The sequence below is a fragment of the Ips typographus genome, linkage group LG1 (genome assembly GCF_016097725.1).
Source record: "Ips typographus isolate SLU linkage group LG1, UJ_Ityp_2.0, whole genome shotgun sequence".
Lineage (NCBI taxonomy): Eukaryota > Metazoa > Arthropoda > Insecta > Coleoptera > Curculionidae > Ips > Ips typographus.
The window spans coordinates 24,720,567-24,736,206 of NC_138422.1; the positions used below are offsets into that span (position 1 = coordinate 24,720,567).

General features: G+C 35.4%; 3 protein-coding genes across 4 annotated transcripts; 2 read left to right on the forward strand and 1 right to left on the reverse strand.

Annotated features, from left to right (window-relative positions):
• Positions 1 to 332: 332 nt before the first annotated feature.
• On the reverse strand, positions 333 to 8,176 carry LOC145726561 (glucose dehydrogenase [FAD, quinone]-like). Its single transcript, XM_081975705.1, has 6 exons — positions 7,687 to 8,176; positions 7,426 to 7,636; positions 3,601 to 3,905; positions 2,947 to 3,549; positions 2,687 to 2,889; positions 333 to 902 (listed from the first exon to the last, which is right to left on the reverse strand). The coding sequence occupies exons 1-6, from the start codon at positions 7,820 to 7,822 to the stop codon at positions 552 to 554; spliced, it is 1,809 nt and encodes a 602-aa protein (XP_081831831.1). The 5' UTR covers positions 7,823 to 8,176; the 3' UTR covers positions 333 to 551.
• LOC145726572 (uncharacterized) lies at positions 764 to 2,346 on the forward strand. The gene is made up of 2 exons (XM_081975733.1): positions 764 to 880; positions 946 to 2,346. Exon 2 carries the CDS (start codon positions 1,259 to 1,261, stop codon positions 2,291 to 2,293), a length of 1,035 nt encoding a protein of 344 aa, XP_081831859.1. The 5' UTR covers positions 764 to 880; positions 946 to 1,258; the 3' UTR covers positions 2,294 to 2,346.
• Positions 8,177 to 10,851: 2,675 nt separating the features above from the next.
• Positions 10,852 to 15,413, forward strand: LOC145729696 (uncharacterized). 2 transcript variants are annotated; one of them, XM_081980559.1, is made up of 5 exons: positions 10,852 to 11,080; positions 11,160 to 11,306; positions 11,983 to 12,123; positions 13,204 to 13,464; positions 14,996 to 15,413. In XM_081980559.1, exons 1-5 carry the CDS (start codon positions 10,963 to 10,965, stop codon positions 15,346 to 15,348), a joined length of 1,020 nt encoding a protein of 339 aa, XP_081836685.1. In that variant the 5' UTR covers positions 10,852 to 10,962; the 3' UTR covers positions 15,349 to 15,413. The 2 variants fall into 2 exon arrangements, with proteins under 2 accessions (XP_081836685.1, XP_081836693.1); XM_081980567.1 differs by having other exon boundaries at positions 10,855 to 11,059.
• Positions 15,414 to 15,640: the final 227 nt, after the last annotated feature.

Consider the following 15,640-nt stretch of genomic DNA (forward strand, 5'->3'; position numbering starts at 1 on the left):
TACCATTTTGGTCATTTAGTTTTAAATACTATTTAGTCATTAAATTGCATTAAGGCCTTTATTAAAATACACACGCCTCGTTTAACTTGCTGAGCCAAAAGGACTTTACAATTTAAACGTGACAATATCGGCATCACTGTAATCTTACGAATTGACCATAAACTTGAAACTGTGCTTGCAGGTCAACCAAATCAAGTCTATAAGCTGTTACCTAATCAAAATAGTTTAACATAATACTACAATTTGGACATTTAAGGTCAATGGAGTCCATTAAAATTGTTACGAAACATATTGTCGTTTCCACTTTAATTAGAATTCTAATTAGCGCTAGATTCAAGGTACACTAAAGTTTGTATTTTTACTAATAATTTTGGCTAAAATATGGACGTTGTTTTGATACAAACAAGTTGTACTTAAAATTAAAAATGTATAAATTATTATTATTAAAAAACAATAAGCGTTGACTTTTAATGACTTAATTAGAGCTAAATTAATACTAATCTTAATAATTTTTACAGGTACTTGACTGAATTTACACAATTATGGACTGATTAATTGTTTATCCATCTCTCCTTAATCATATCACTGGCTTTCTCGCCGATCATATAAATTGCCGCATTGGTATGACCCGCCACCACGTGAGGCGTAATTGATCCGTCCACCACCCTCAGATTACCCACCCCATGAACCTTCAATTCCGGGTCTACCACGGTAGTGGGGTCTTCACGAGGTCCCATTTTGCACGTGCCCACCTGGTGGCCCAAGGTGGTAGCTGCTAGTCGAAGCACGCATGTCCAGTATTCGTCCGTGTTAAAGGACAAAGACTCGCAATTTGGGAAGGGTAATGGTAGTATGGTGGCGTTGAATCTTTTGAAATGGGGTGAGTTTGCTATTGAGACCACCTGTAAAGTCGTTTAATTTAAAACTGTGTTTCCTTTGTTTTAGATTTTTGTATTATGAGTTTGTCATCTGAGTTTTTATTTCATTTTTGGGACAGTAGAATTTGTATAGTCCTGCCCTGCTATTCAACATTAACAAAAGCAAATAGAGTATAAGCAGTCACAAAAAGGTTTGTTCATGCAACAAAGCTTCCCAGAATAGCAAAAATTTAGGGCAAACAAAACGCTTTGTTTGGATCCTAAAGAAACCCTGACAACCAGGCACGAAATGACACTCATCTGTTAACCTACATAATTCCCGTAACTATCGATCACATTTCCGGAAATACACACACCTCAAGCAACATGCAGTGGCAAACATGCCCCCGCGAAGTTTCCTAGTAAAAGTGGAATTGACTCTAGAAAAAATATCATGTCCGGGCGTTTGGTTGTGTTCCAACGGCAAAGTGTCGTTGCAAGTGTACATGTTAGACTCCAGCATTCAGACCAATGCGCACAAACCCTACTTTCCAGTGAGTCTTAATGAGAAATTTGTGTTTTACAAGACGTTTCTTAAGGAGCGGGGGCTTGCTGAGTTGCAACGCAGCCTGGCCAGGGAGAATTTCTGCGCTGAGTTGGTGCAATGGCGGAATTGTGACGATGGTGTGGTGCTTGCTAGTTTTCGAACCACTTTAGAAAATCTTTTGTACTCTTGTCTGGATCTTCTAATGAAGCCTACCAAACTCTTCCCGGGGACTATAGCTCCTAAGCTGGAACTCCGCACCAGAACCACCATAGAAGAGGTGTTGCAAACTGGTGAAGGATGGAAACAAAGCCAAAGTTGCTCATCTCCTTTAATAATGCGTAAGTGCAGCTCTCCAAAGAAACTACCTCCATCACACAGGAGAGTCTGTCACACTACGGCTTTTAGCAAAGCTCAACAGAAACTTCCAAAAAAAGACAAACAGAAGCCCGAGTTTAGATACAAACGTCCTGAAGATGATCTCATTTTAAGGCTCAACCCCAATAAGGTACTCAAAGAGGAAGTGATTAAACTGAAACCAGAAGAAAATTCGTGCGCTTGCTGTTACTGTGCTGATGTCAAAACACCAAACTTGTTTCCATGTCTTTGTGATTCCGACCACTCTCCCATAGACTGTCAAATCTGCTCTACCTATGAAGGAACCTTCACGAAACCAACTTACGAGGAAGACATTACCAAATACTACTGCGACTACTGCAAACACAACTACTCAATCACCAGGTGTCCTAGTGAAAATGCCATTTCATCAAATAGACTGTGCTTACCCCGATGTAGTTTGGCGCAGAAATTGCACCAGAAGGTGATGAATACCGTGCAAGCTGGTGCTGTAAAGCTGGAAGGATGTATGGGAGACTGTGAAGCTTGGGAGTAAATTTGGTTACATCTTTTGTAGACATAGAATAGAAATAAACTGTTTAAGAAGTATATTATTCTGTTACTCAACCACGATTAGTGTAAAATAAAAGTAAATATGGAAAACGTAGAGTGTACAAAAAATGTCTTCTTTTTTTTCAAATAATACTTTTTTCTTATATTAAATAGATCATCATGTCCATCCTATCGACATTGAGGAACACGACATTTTCATAAGATTTCATTTCAATTTTGCCAATTTCTGCTGAAATATTTTTAAGCTGAGAGAATGTGAATTATTACGTGTTATAGGGTTTGTTAACAAAGTCTTCCTTGATTAGAGGTTTAATTTTGAGAATCAAATTAACATCAACCATCAGTCTCTCTACTACAGTTAGTTTTGAGTACTTACAGTTTTCATCCCTTCTACCAAAACTTTGACATCTTCATCGTTGGTCAAGTAGTTAGTTTCAATCACCGGCCAATGGAAAGGATTGGAGTCCTTAAGAGAAACCCTACCGATGCTTCTAGGTCTGAGCAGGACCACAGCAATACTAAACGCTGGTCTACCAATATAAGGGGCGTACACTTGACGAAAGAATTTTTCCGAGAAACCTGCAGGTAATTATGTTATATTTTCATTGGTAAAACACCAATTTCAGTTGCACTCACCCAGAAGACTTCTGAAGGAACCGTAGACATCACCATTTAGTGCTCCAGCCCCCAACACCAACTCAATGTCCGGATAATCGGTTTGTGACTTGGGGGCTCTGTTGGTTTTTATAAATCCCAGTGCCTCTGCCCCACCTGGTATAGTGTAAGGTCCTATACCGCGAACTAAATAATTGAATACATCCCTGGGGTTTTGTACTGCCAGATCTGACACTGTAAGACTTTCATTAACGAAAATCGGAAGTGCTGACATAGATAGGTGATCTTGGAGATTTAGTCCGACGGGCAGGTCTTGCACTACGTGGATTTTCTTTTCCTCCAGGTGTTTTCTAGGTCCAATGCCGCTCAACATCAGTAGATGTGGGGAGTTGATTGATCCTGCACTTAACACCACCTCCTTCCTCACTTTTACTACGTGTTTGGTTTTCTTTTTAAAAAATTCAACTCCGTAAGCTTGTTTAGTGGTTGGGTTGATCAATATCTTGGTAACTCTACTTAATATAGATATGTGCAAGTTGGGTCTATGCGCCACAGGCCTTAGGAAGGCTTTGGAGGCGCTGCAACGTCTACCACCTTTCAGATTGGCCAGCACCCTGGAAAACCCTACGAGGGTGTGTTATTTAACTGCCAAATTTTTTATTTGTTTAACTGAACCTAAACCGCGTTTGCCATTCAGATCAGTGGTCGGATAGCCTAGATCTATGCCAGCTTTGAGAAATCGCTTCACAAAGGCGCTTTCGTACCCAGCGTGTTCCACGTTTAAATACCCTTCAGTGCCGTGGTATTGATTGTCGATATTCCTACAAGTGGTGCAGTTTTCTGACTTCATAAAGTATGGCAAGACCTCTTGGTAGCTCCAACCGGTGTTGCCTGCTTTAGCCCAAGAATCAAAATCTTGTTTGTTTCCTCTAGAGTAAATCATGAAGTTGACAATGCTGGTACCACCCAATCCTTTGCCCCTGTAAAGTTAATTAAAATTGCACAGTTTTTGCAATGTGTATAGTAAAACAGTTTATGACTCGATATTTAATAACAATGTTCTTACTTAACCAAGGTGTGATCTTTGCTAATACTTATGCTAAATCAATACAAATGGCACTAATTGTAAATTACTTTTGCGTAAGTGGCAATTTGGATAATATACTTTTTGAGAAGTTATGGAGCAACCAGAAATAAAACTTTGTAATTTAAAACCAATCGTCAAGAATCGTCTAGCTTTATCAATTAGTATTCTGTCAAGTGCTTTCCGTACAAAACAATCAACGCCAGCTTAAATATGCATACAATTTCATAATAAACAATGAAGTTTGCTTCAAAATTCAGGGCACATTTTAAAACTTGATGAAGAATTTTGTGTCCTCCAAATCATGAAAATTTCTGACTTTATTCATCAGAACCAAATTATTTTCTTAGCATTTAATGGACCAGTAAACATATTGTTTTTTCGAACACCAAACAGCGGTTACGTAAAACTTCTAGGTCATTTTGTGACTAATGAGAATTTAAGCGTGTTACGTAGATAAATAACCTCTGATTTAGTGTTTCAAGATCAATGTTAATAAAAGAAAGGCCAAGAGATACTAAAACTGTTGCCTTATTGAAAAAAGTGTTTGAAATAGCTGGAAAATGGTTCTCATGGTTAAATGTCAACAAAACCAAGTTTAGATAATAATTACCGTTTTCTTAAAAATGGGTAAGAAACAAGGATGTGATCCATGTGTATAATTATGTCATTTTGTAACCACCGGATAACAGTACAGTGATCAAATCTAGAAACACCACAAACTCTATTTACATTGAGAGGCCTTCAAAGTATTCTATGTTAAATACTGTTCCATCTTGACAATATGAGCTGATATGATAGTTTCTTAGTAAAACTAGTTGAATAACTCAACTGGAGTCTCACAAGACAGTGGGACTATTCTTATTTATTATTTACATGAAGTGATAGGCGCTTAATCTGCTAAAGTTGGCGGAATTCAATATGCCGATGACACTATCTTGCTAGTGGGTGATAACAGTGTATCGACCATGATTTCAACAGCAAATTTCGAGTTCAATGTTATTGAAACTGGCTTTCTGGACTTTGAAAATAAGACTAATTTTCTGCTCTTTAAACCCAAAATCAAAAAAGTGGATATGTGGAAGGCAACAACGTTAAACTTTTCGAAAAAAAGACACATTTCTGGATTGGTCTTATCAAATAAAGGCTGTTAGTCAAAAACTAACTATTTTGCAAATTTGGCAGCTAGATGTGGTATTGTCTTCTTCTGTTATAACACACGTTCAAGTAAGTTAATATTAGCTATCCTTAACACCGATGCACGTTCATTAATTTTGCTTCAGTATTATTTTCCAGTTTTGTTTTAGAAGAATTACATTTGGATTTTGCCTTCTAACAGTCATGGAAACTTGAATTTATCTAAATAGTCTCCTTTACACAATGAGCATGATCATTCTGAATTAGCTGGCAAATTGGTATCTGCTATATCAGCTTCTTCCCTACTTTATTTATTTATCTTTTCTTCTCTTCTATTTTTCTCAATAATGTGATTTTTTTGATTTTTATCTTTTGGAGTTTCTATTCTTCTTCTTAAAAATTAGCTGTGTTTCTTATATTTTCTTTTTTTTTATTTTACTTTTCTTTTCTCTTGGTTTTGTTTTATGAAAGTTTATGCTTCAAATAAATTTGTGAATTCTTTGAAGCTCAATGTCTGTGAAAATAATTGTCAAGAAACTGAAAACATGTCTTGTTTCGAGTATTGTAAGAAAACTGTTCTATACTGTAATTTTTCCAGCTTGGTTGAGCAAGTTTTGACAGTTGTGACATTTATGACAGCTGGCACGTGATGCTCAAACACTATTTCTTTAGACAGTCTCTCTATGAAGTTATTAATAATTTTGTTTGGGACATTTAAAGGTTTCTGGCCTAATCAACTGTTGAACTCTCCGTGACATCAACGCATCCTTTTGTGCAAAAGAGGTTCTTTCTTTCTACTTTTTGACGTTTATAACAATTTTTTTGTGATACTAGAACACCAATTACTTAGACAGTCACGTGATAATTGTCAATAAACTAAAAACATATCTTGCTTCAAGTATAGTAAGCAAACTGTTCTATACTGTAATTTTTCCAGCTTTACGCCTTGGTTAAGCAAACTTTAACAGTTTTGACGTTTATGACAGTTGTCTCATGATACTAGAACACTATTTACTTAGACAATCACGTGACAATTGTCAAGAAACTGAAAATATGTCTTGCTTCAAGTATTGTAAAAAAACTGTCATTTTTCCAGCTTCACGTCTTGGTTAAGTAAGTTTTGACGTTCACGGCAGCTGGCACGTGATGCTCAAACACTTCTGCCTTAGACAATTACTTGTCTATGAAGTTATTACATTAATAATTTTGTTTGGGACATTTAAAGGTTTCTGGCCTAATCAACTGTTGAACTCTCCGAAATATTAACGCGTCCCATTGTGCAAAAGTGTTTTCTTCTGCATTTTTTTCACTTACAAAGTCCCAATTGTCTTGGAATAGAAGAAATTTTGATTTTACACTTAGCGATCTTGTAAGTCAAAGCTGTCAATAAAAACAGCTTTACCAAGAGAGAATTTAGTGTCCTAATAACCATTTGTACTTGTTTTTGTTACATTTTTGATTTTAAAATTTCATTTTATTTTCCACTACCTGGATGATTGATTTCTTTGTTTCTTCTGTTTATTGGTTCATTCTAACCATAATTCTAACATGTTTGTTTTAGATTTTTTCTTAAATTTATAATATTTTACGTAATACTTTCTAAACCTGTATGCAATTTTTGTGGGCTTTAAACCAGTTTTGCAGCGCTAAATCAAGAAAACGCTGTTTTGGTACCACCAACATTTGTTGCCGATTTTACCTATAATCTATCATTTTATTAGTTCGATAGTTTAAATAAGAATGGTATTTGCTTCATTACAAAGCTAGTAATAATAATAAAATGAGTACTTAAATGTTTTGTTGCGTATACAAGATAATACGAAACCAACTTGCCTGAAGCCAACAGTATTTGTTCGCTGTTGTTCACCTTCTTATTACTAATATGGTAATTATTGTTAACAAATATTTCAAGTACAAACTCTATCACTTAATGACTGATTATGAATAGTATTTGAATGAAGAATAGTACACAAGTAAGTATAAATGATTCTTGTTGCAAGATCTAAAATGAACAAATTGCAATTAAAAACGAATCATAAGATCTTGAACTTATCTGACAAATGCAATATAGAAATTTTAAACTGTAAACTAGTTTTCAATTTGCAAAACTTATATCAGCAGTGAATGTGCCTTTATCTGGTGGAAAATACAAAGGATCTTTCTGTTTTTTACGTGAAACACCCATTCCTAAAAGTCTCAGCTCTAATAATGAAAATGAGTACTTTTATCGATATAACGGTTGGTCAGCTGTTATCGATAATGTTAAAATTGTAACTTACCTGGCCATGTTACACCGACCATCACTACTAGCAAAACAAGCCGTTGTCATTTTCTGGCTCTTGTATCCCCAGTTATACCCAGTTATCGACAAAAGTGACGCTGTTAAGGGTACATCAGTCAAAAAAATCTCATCCCTACCGGCTTCCAGTAGCAAAACCGACCATTCTGGGTTTTCAGTGAGTCGATTAGCCACCACTGATCCTCCTGAACCTGATTGGTTCCCATTAGCTATCTGACTAACACTAACTGAAAAAGTTTACCTGCACCAACCACAACAAAATCATACTCTTCTAGTATATTAGTAGCGTCTCGTATAGGACTGTCCAGGTTCAAAAACTGTCCTCGGACACTCTCGTTGAACACTAGTGACCACACAATTACCGTCCACAGCCACATAATGGTACAAACTGCAGCACTGCCGAAAAAAATCGGAATCTCGTTTTCATCGATAATCGGGTATTTCTTAATCGACCTTCAGGCCCGGTTTACAGATCCCCAGTTTAAGTTGAATTCAGTGTTAACCGACATTTAAACATTCGCCAAGACGTACGTGATAATAAGTTTATTGCGAAAGTATTTCTGAGATATTTGAGTGCAAATTGGCGCGAGAAGAATGGCGTTTATGTGGTTTTATAAGGCGCCGATGGAATGTTAAAGATTTTGTCCGAAGGAGATTGTTCCTTGTTGATCCTCCTTGATACATAAATTATGTATATTGTATTCTTATTTAGTTTAGCGCAGAATATTAAGTGCGAATGTTTTAGATCAAACGTATTTATACCTCTATGGGGCGAAATTTGACAGTTAAGTGAAGTAAGTGTCAAAGTGTTCCTTAACGTCAGAATAAAATGTGCAACAATTTAATTTTATTTTAAACTTCTGAATGAATTATCAAAGGTTTTAGAGTCAAAAATTTGTATTTGACAGTTTTGTCACTGACTGTGTGGGCTGATAATTCTAATTTGTCTCAAACTGTCAAAATTGCAGTAAAAATGACAATTTTTGAAAATTGATTCCCTGCAGTCAGTGTTATAAAGAATGTCATTTATAGTACTGTCATCAATAACTTGAAAATAGTTGAAATTCATCTTTTAGCAATCAAAATCAAGAAATGCAGCAATTGCAGTCAACAGAAGTTCTGAATGACCAATTTGAAGCTTTTGGGAAAATTTTTAAAGATTTTTTAAATTCCAGCTTTGTAAGTAAATTTCAAGCAAAAAGTGCAGCAATTTCAGTCAACAAAAGTCTGCTTGACAATGTCAAAACTGTCTTGTATGAGTTGTCGAAAGATTGAAAATAGCAATTATCCATTTTTGAATCATCAAAATCCAGTGTATGGGCTGATAATCCTAATTTGACAAAAATCAGACTAAAACGAGCTCTGATAAATAAAACAGTTAAAAATACAATCAAATCATTCTGGCAAACGGATTTTTTAAAGGCTTTACCAAAGTCCTTAAACAAAGTCAAATGTACTCAAGTCTGAAGAACGAAACGGCCAGTAAATATGGATTGGAACCAAAAATACGTCCAAAAAAGGCACATTCTTCTACAGAAGATGATTTACCTTGAGCTTTGAATATAGAAACATGTCTTGGAAAATTTAACAAAGTAATTGCAACTTACTTAGAAGACGTTCAGAAAATCTGGAAACCTTAAAAATAATAATATCTTGTGACATTCTGGCAATGAAAACACACCAAAATACCACTTCTCTACAAAAGTTGAGAAAAGGGTTTTCTAGAGATGATTTAGATTGAGCTTTATATAGGACATGGGAGGATGTGGAGGATTATATTTCTGTCTTGTAAATGGAGCAAAGTATCTGCAACTTACTAAGAAAATGATTAGAAAACATGGAATCATCTTGTAACATTGTGTCAACCAAACCAAGGCAAATTCTTCTAGAGTTGAGAAGACGACCTTCTGGAGATGATTTAGCTCAATTCTTGGATACAATATTTAAACTGTCTTCTGACTTACAAATTTAGTAAAACATAACATCAGATTTATTACAGAAAATACTCAGGAAACTCCAACACATAACAATTCTTCTAAAAATGATTTTTGAAGGCTTTTAAACATGAAAATATAAAAATCTCTTAAAAATATCATTCAGAAGACCCAAAAACTTCTGGAAATCTTCCTAGACCAGAAAAAATCGGAATCGGTAAAACCTCTAAAAATTGATAGTTGCCCAGGCTAAGACCCACAGCAAAATTCTCAAATATATGCAAGATATGTGCCCAGTATATGAAAATATATTCCCAATACGTGCCTGGTATATTACTTTGTCCCTTTAGTTCATGTGCCAGGCATGTTTCTCAGGAATCTAAAAATACCATTGATGTAGGCGGAAATTTCAAAATTGTATTTTATTTTGTAATTTCAGTAATTTTTGTAGTTTTTGTTTCGTTTACGCGTTGTAATCTTCTTGTGCTTGAATTAGCTCATCGACTGAATGAAAATGTAAGATTTTAAAATAAGACATATTCATATTTTGCTTTTCTTATATCCATTTATAGTTTATACTATATTTTCATTATTCTCATTTAATCATTTAATTTGAAATATTGTGTTGTAACAATTTTACGAAACTGTTTTCAATTTATATCAAACTATACTACAAAGACCAGTTTTCACTTCTCTGACATACCCCTCTGGCATATACTTATTGGAATATTTAAAAACTTAAATTTGTACAGCAGCCATATGCCTGGCATGTATTTTTCACATAAATATACTTTGTTATGTGGGGAATATAACATTTTTGAGCGCTCTTTTCCATTTACTTGAATTAGTAAGACAACACAAAAGACTTGTTACACCTTGGGAAAATTCTTGGACTGATCGTGGAATGTTCTGAAACTGTGAAATGATCAAATAAGAGATGATTTCACTAAAGATTCATGTTGCCATGTTACCAAAGTATCTTCTTATCTTTTTCCTATACTTGTGTCGTACGGAATTGTAGAATAAACATTATATCTGCAAATTTAGTACACTTTGTGGGAGTATTAAAAATGTAACACCTTACTACATTAATTATCGTATAATTAATAAAAATGATACTCGATTAACAAACTTATCAGATAGATTTGATTGATTTCTGCTTCCTTGAAACGTCAAGTAGTTCACAAATGTAATATCAGTTTTACACAAAATTTTACCATTAGACCAAAAGAAGTAAGTAAACTAAGGAAGCTAAAGTCTCGTGACCAATTTGTTGTTATCTTTAAGATGATAAATCCTAAAGCAACAATCCAAGGATGACGTAATTTTCTTATCTGCTGATTATTTTACCAAGTAGTTAATTAACTGATCATGAATGTAAATAAACGAGTACAACCATACACTCATCGACTTGATCACCACAAGATAAAAACCTGCTATCTTTCGCCAGTATGAAAGATAAGAGCGATATATTTATCAAACCTGTCTGATAACAATTAGCTACCTTCACCTGCTAAACCTATTTCTGAAAAAGTAATACAACATAAGCATGTAACAATTTCTGATATAAAACCCTATAAAAGATGACTAGAATAGTGCTGGGTGTGGTCTTGCAGTTTATAATGCTTCACATAGTGACTAGTCAAGAAACGAACGAAACTGAACTTTTTGAGAGACTAGGTAAGATCACAGAAAGACTAGGTAGGTGTGTGACTTAAACTTTCCAGTAAAAACTAAAACGGTTTAATGCTGTATCTTATTTTTGATTTTTTTTTTGTAGAGTCAAGAACAAGATGCACGCAAGACACTGACTGCCTGGAAAACTCATTTTGTTTTGATAACGACAACACTAAAGTAGGACGGTGTAAATGTATGCTAGGTTTTGAGATGTTACAGAGAAATCAAACGTTTTATTCATGCCTCAAACGTAAGTGATTTGTTTATTTATTTTTCTTCTCACTGAAAACAAATAAATCTTGCTGAGAAAAGTTCCGATTTCTGTCATTTGTTAAGTTCCAATGGTATGTCACTTTTTCCAGTCGTTTCAGTCAGTTTTTCACTGGCAAGTTTAGTGGAAAACCGTGTAATTGACAGTGAAGGCGAGGTAAAGACAGGTAACCTAATAAAAGGTCTGTTTAGTCAACTAGTAATCAGAGAACTAGATACATCATTGGTCACAAGTCAGAAAACGTCCTACTCACGTGAGCATTCCACCTAAATTACCTTCTATCTCAAAATACAACAAAACCAAAGAAAATGGAAATGTGTCAGCAACAATAGGTTGATTTTTCCTAAGAATAACATATCGGTGACTCTTCTGAATCAATGATATAATGACTTTTTAAGCTATAGACGTCACGTAAACCAGCTAATTTCCAAAATATTTCTTGTCTACATGTAGACATAAAGCAAAACTTGTTTAGTTCTGGAAGTGGTCTAAATGGTAAAATATTGTTATTTTGATGACCATAAAATCGTCGAATATTAAATTATTTTGGCTTGGGGGACGTGCATTTAGATACTAACTTAAGATAACTGATAAAGGCTTTAGATAAGACAAAGCCAATATATCAATTTTCTATTCATAGATGTAAATATTTCAGTTGCTACCTTTGGAGAAGAATGCCAAATCGACGAGCAATGTATTGACAACTTGGGTGCTCTGGCAAAATGCGATGGAGTCTGTGGCTGTCCCGAGGGATCTATTAGATACACTCAAGATGGTCGATGTCATAAATCACTGTGTAAGACAAAAATAATATAACTACACACACTTACAGAGTTCGGAGTATTGAAAGTAGACCAAATTTCAATATATGAGTAGTAGTACTCCCATTATTATCTTTGTGCAACACATTTTATCCAAATTCTGGAAGAGTTACATTTGTCGACAAATATGGATACAGTATCTCGCTTTACCAGCACGCTACTTATTCACTGTATCTTCCAGATAATTGCAATTTGTAAGAAACTGACTTGAAAAATGGTGAAGAATTGGTAAAGGCTCCTACTGGGCTTCTTCAACGTCTTCTTCTTCTTCTTATTCATATTTAAGATCTCGCAATCTGTTAGATTTGCAGGTTCCTCTGGATCAGTTCCTGGGAGGTGGACTGCCAGCTGTCCTTCCATCTCTTAGGTGGTCTTCCGGGTGATCTTTTCCCTATTGGTTTCCCTTAAAGTGCGATGCGTGGCAGTCTTCCCTCTTCCATTCTTCTCACGTGAGCGTACCAATATCTTTTTCTTTGCCTCCCCCATCTTACGATGTCTTGCACCCCACATTGTTCCCTAATGTCAGTGTTCCTAATTCGGTCTATTCTTGTTTTTCCCATTATAGTGCTGAGCGTTTTCATTTCGGCTACTCGAAGCATTCTTTTTGTTCGAAGCTTCAATTTTTTTATTTTTGCCATTACTTCTTCTTCGTTCAGTGTTATTTGATGGTTTGTCTCGTAGTTTTCGATGTATTTCGAAGTATTTTTCCCATACATCTTTGGTGACTCCTTTTGTTTGCACAAACTCATTATGAGTATGTGGCTTTTTCCTGTTCTTGAGCATCTTCCAGACTTTCTTCTGTGCTCCATATGGGTCGTGATCCATACCGTTTGTAAATTTTGCCCAGTAACCTAGTTTTATGGCTTTGATTCTGGCATTGATTCTGTTTCTCACTTCTTCAACGCAATTACCCAAAACTTTTTTTGTACTGCAACTATAAGGACAAAATAAGAAACTCAGCATCTACTAAAGAGTATACAAACAAATGACACGTAGATTTGTACCACTTGAAGCCATCTGGTTATTTATACTAATTTACTATATATTTTTTTAAGTGTTGGAAGACTTTTGTCGTACCGACGGAAACTGCATTCTAGAGGACGGTACTACCGCCTATTGCACTGATGGACAGTGTCAGTGCAATATCGGACTGCGTCCCTCTTTAGACCGCAAACGCTGCGTCGTAGCCAGAAACCTGGGGCAAACTTGCGCAAGTGACTACGAATGCTCTTTTATCGGCAACGCTTCTTGTAGAGAAGTGTGCCGGTGTTCTGTTGGCTTTGCAGTCAGTCGAGATAGCACAACTTGCTTAAAAGGTGAGTTGCTAGTTTTTAGGTTACTACTGATTTGTTGTTTACGGGTTAATTAAACGATTTTTGTACATTTTTCAGTTCAAAAGTGAATTGTTTCTTTATTGTATTAAAGAAGTAAGGAGAAAGTGTCATCATATCAAAACATAGTCAATCAAAATTTAACAGTCATATTAATTTTATTGAATTACTATTTGAAGCAATTCGTACTTATTCTTCTTCAAGTGCCTCCGAATAATTCAGTGGTTGTTTTGGAAAACCAAGTTTTTTACCAATGATAAGGATATCATGGGTAAACGAGAGGTGGTGTAGTCTAGTCTCCTTCCTAGTCCTCTCTTGCCGTAGAACTTCCTTATCAAGCTGGTATTTGTTTTCGTTTTGCATGATATGGTCCAGATGTTCAACTTTTCTTCTTTTCATAGTGTTTATCACTTTCCTTCCTTCATTTGAAATGCTTTAAGTCTTTTTTTCAGATCTGTAAATGCCCATGACTTTACTCAGTAGAAGAGTGTTGAGGAAACGTAGCATCGATGGATTCGATTAACAAAGTTAAAAAGTTTTGACATTTTAATAAAGGTTTGTCTTATTTTTTCCCATGTCCCATTGCTGATTAATCAACTTTCCCAAATAAGTGAATTTGGACCATTTCTACTGGACTCTCTCTGATAAACAGTTGCAATTTGGGATGTCCTGCTTACTATTATCATAAACTTGGCTTTACTTGCGTTCATTGTTAGACCATATTGTTTACTAGCACCATTTATCCTGTTCGTCAACTGTGTCAAGCCAATTACCACAGTGTCGTCTGCGTATCGAATGTTATTGATACGTTTCCCGTTCAACAGGATTCCGTAGTCGAAGTTATGAGTAACCATATTAGCCTTTAAAAACCCACATATCGAAGACTGAACGAGCAGAATTTTAAGTTTTGGCTTCATACAGTAAACAAAACGACAGATGGTGACACTGTGTACACCGCTAATGAAGATGATGATTCCTAGGGAAACAAGGCATTTCATACCTTTTACAAAGTGGTATTTTAGTTATCTTGGGAATTTGGTTAGTAGAGAATGTTTCCTTCGTCATATTGAGAAATGCTGTCCAATTTGACAGATTATTTCAATATTTCGATTTAGGTTATTGTTTATCCAACAGCCCACCTATTTGCATTTGGGGATGCGTTTGATGGGTTCATCATTTACAGTTATTAGATAAGGAAGCTTGAGACTATAACCTCTTTTGCTTATAGAAATTGTTTTTCAATGGCAGTTGTTATATTCTTCATCATAGCATTACTCCATAACTCGTTGTAAAGCTTCTGCTGTGTCAGCAATTATAACAGTATCGTCGGCATAGCGCAAGTTAATGACAGCGTTTTTTGCCAATAAGGTTAGGTTAGTGCTTCTCCAGTAATTTTTGGCAAAATCTCAACTGGAAGCACCTAATTTGTTTTTCACAGTTTCTGTGTAAGAAATAGCTAAATATTTGAAGCTTTCAAATTAACGGATCAAAATGAACCAAAGTGTTTTTGTTTCAGCTGCTACATACTTTGGCGAACCTTGCGAAGAAGATGTACAATGCTCCGAATTCCTCCACGACAGTATTTGTAGTCAAGACTTTAATTGCACGTGCCAAGACAATTACCACGGATACGAGAACAAGTGTGTTCGTTCGGCAGCAATTGGGGGAATATGCACTAGTGTCGAAGAGTGTTTACCAAATGACAAGTACCGAGATATTGCCGATTGCGTCGAGGGGGTGTGTCAGTGTTTAGCTGGCGCAGTGAATCCTGATGGACTGCTAGGCTGCAACCATTCATCCACTTTTTATCCTAACTTTATTTTGATGTTAGGCTTTGTTGTGTTTGTACGTGCGTTTAATTTATTATAACCTATTTGAGTGTTAGTTTTTTTACTGAACTTTGTAAGATAAATAGAACCTGACCTTTTTTTTAACTCGTGTTTTATTTTTTTGAAATCCACTTCATTATTTTTATTACTAATATGAGAATGATAATGGTAGAAGAAGTAATATTTTTAAGTCTAGAAAGGTTTGGGGTTGTTGAGAAAAATACACAATAGACTATTAAGGGGATAAACATCAAGGATCTAGAACAAATACAAGGTGGAAGAAGTGATAAATCTACAGGCCGAGACAATATCCCCAACGAAATGCGGAGGAG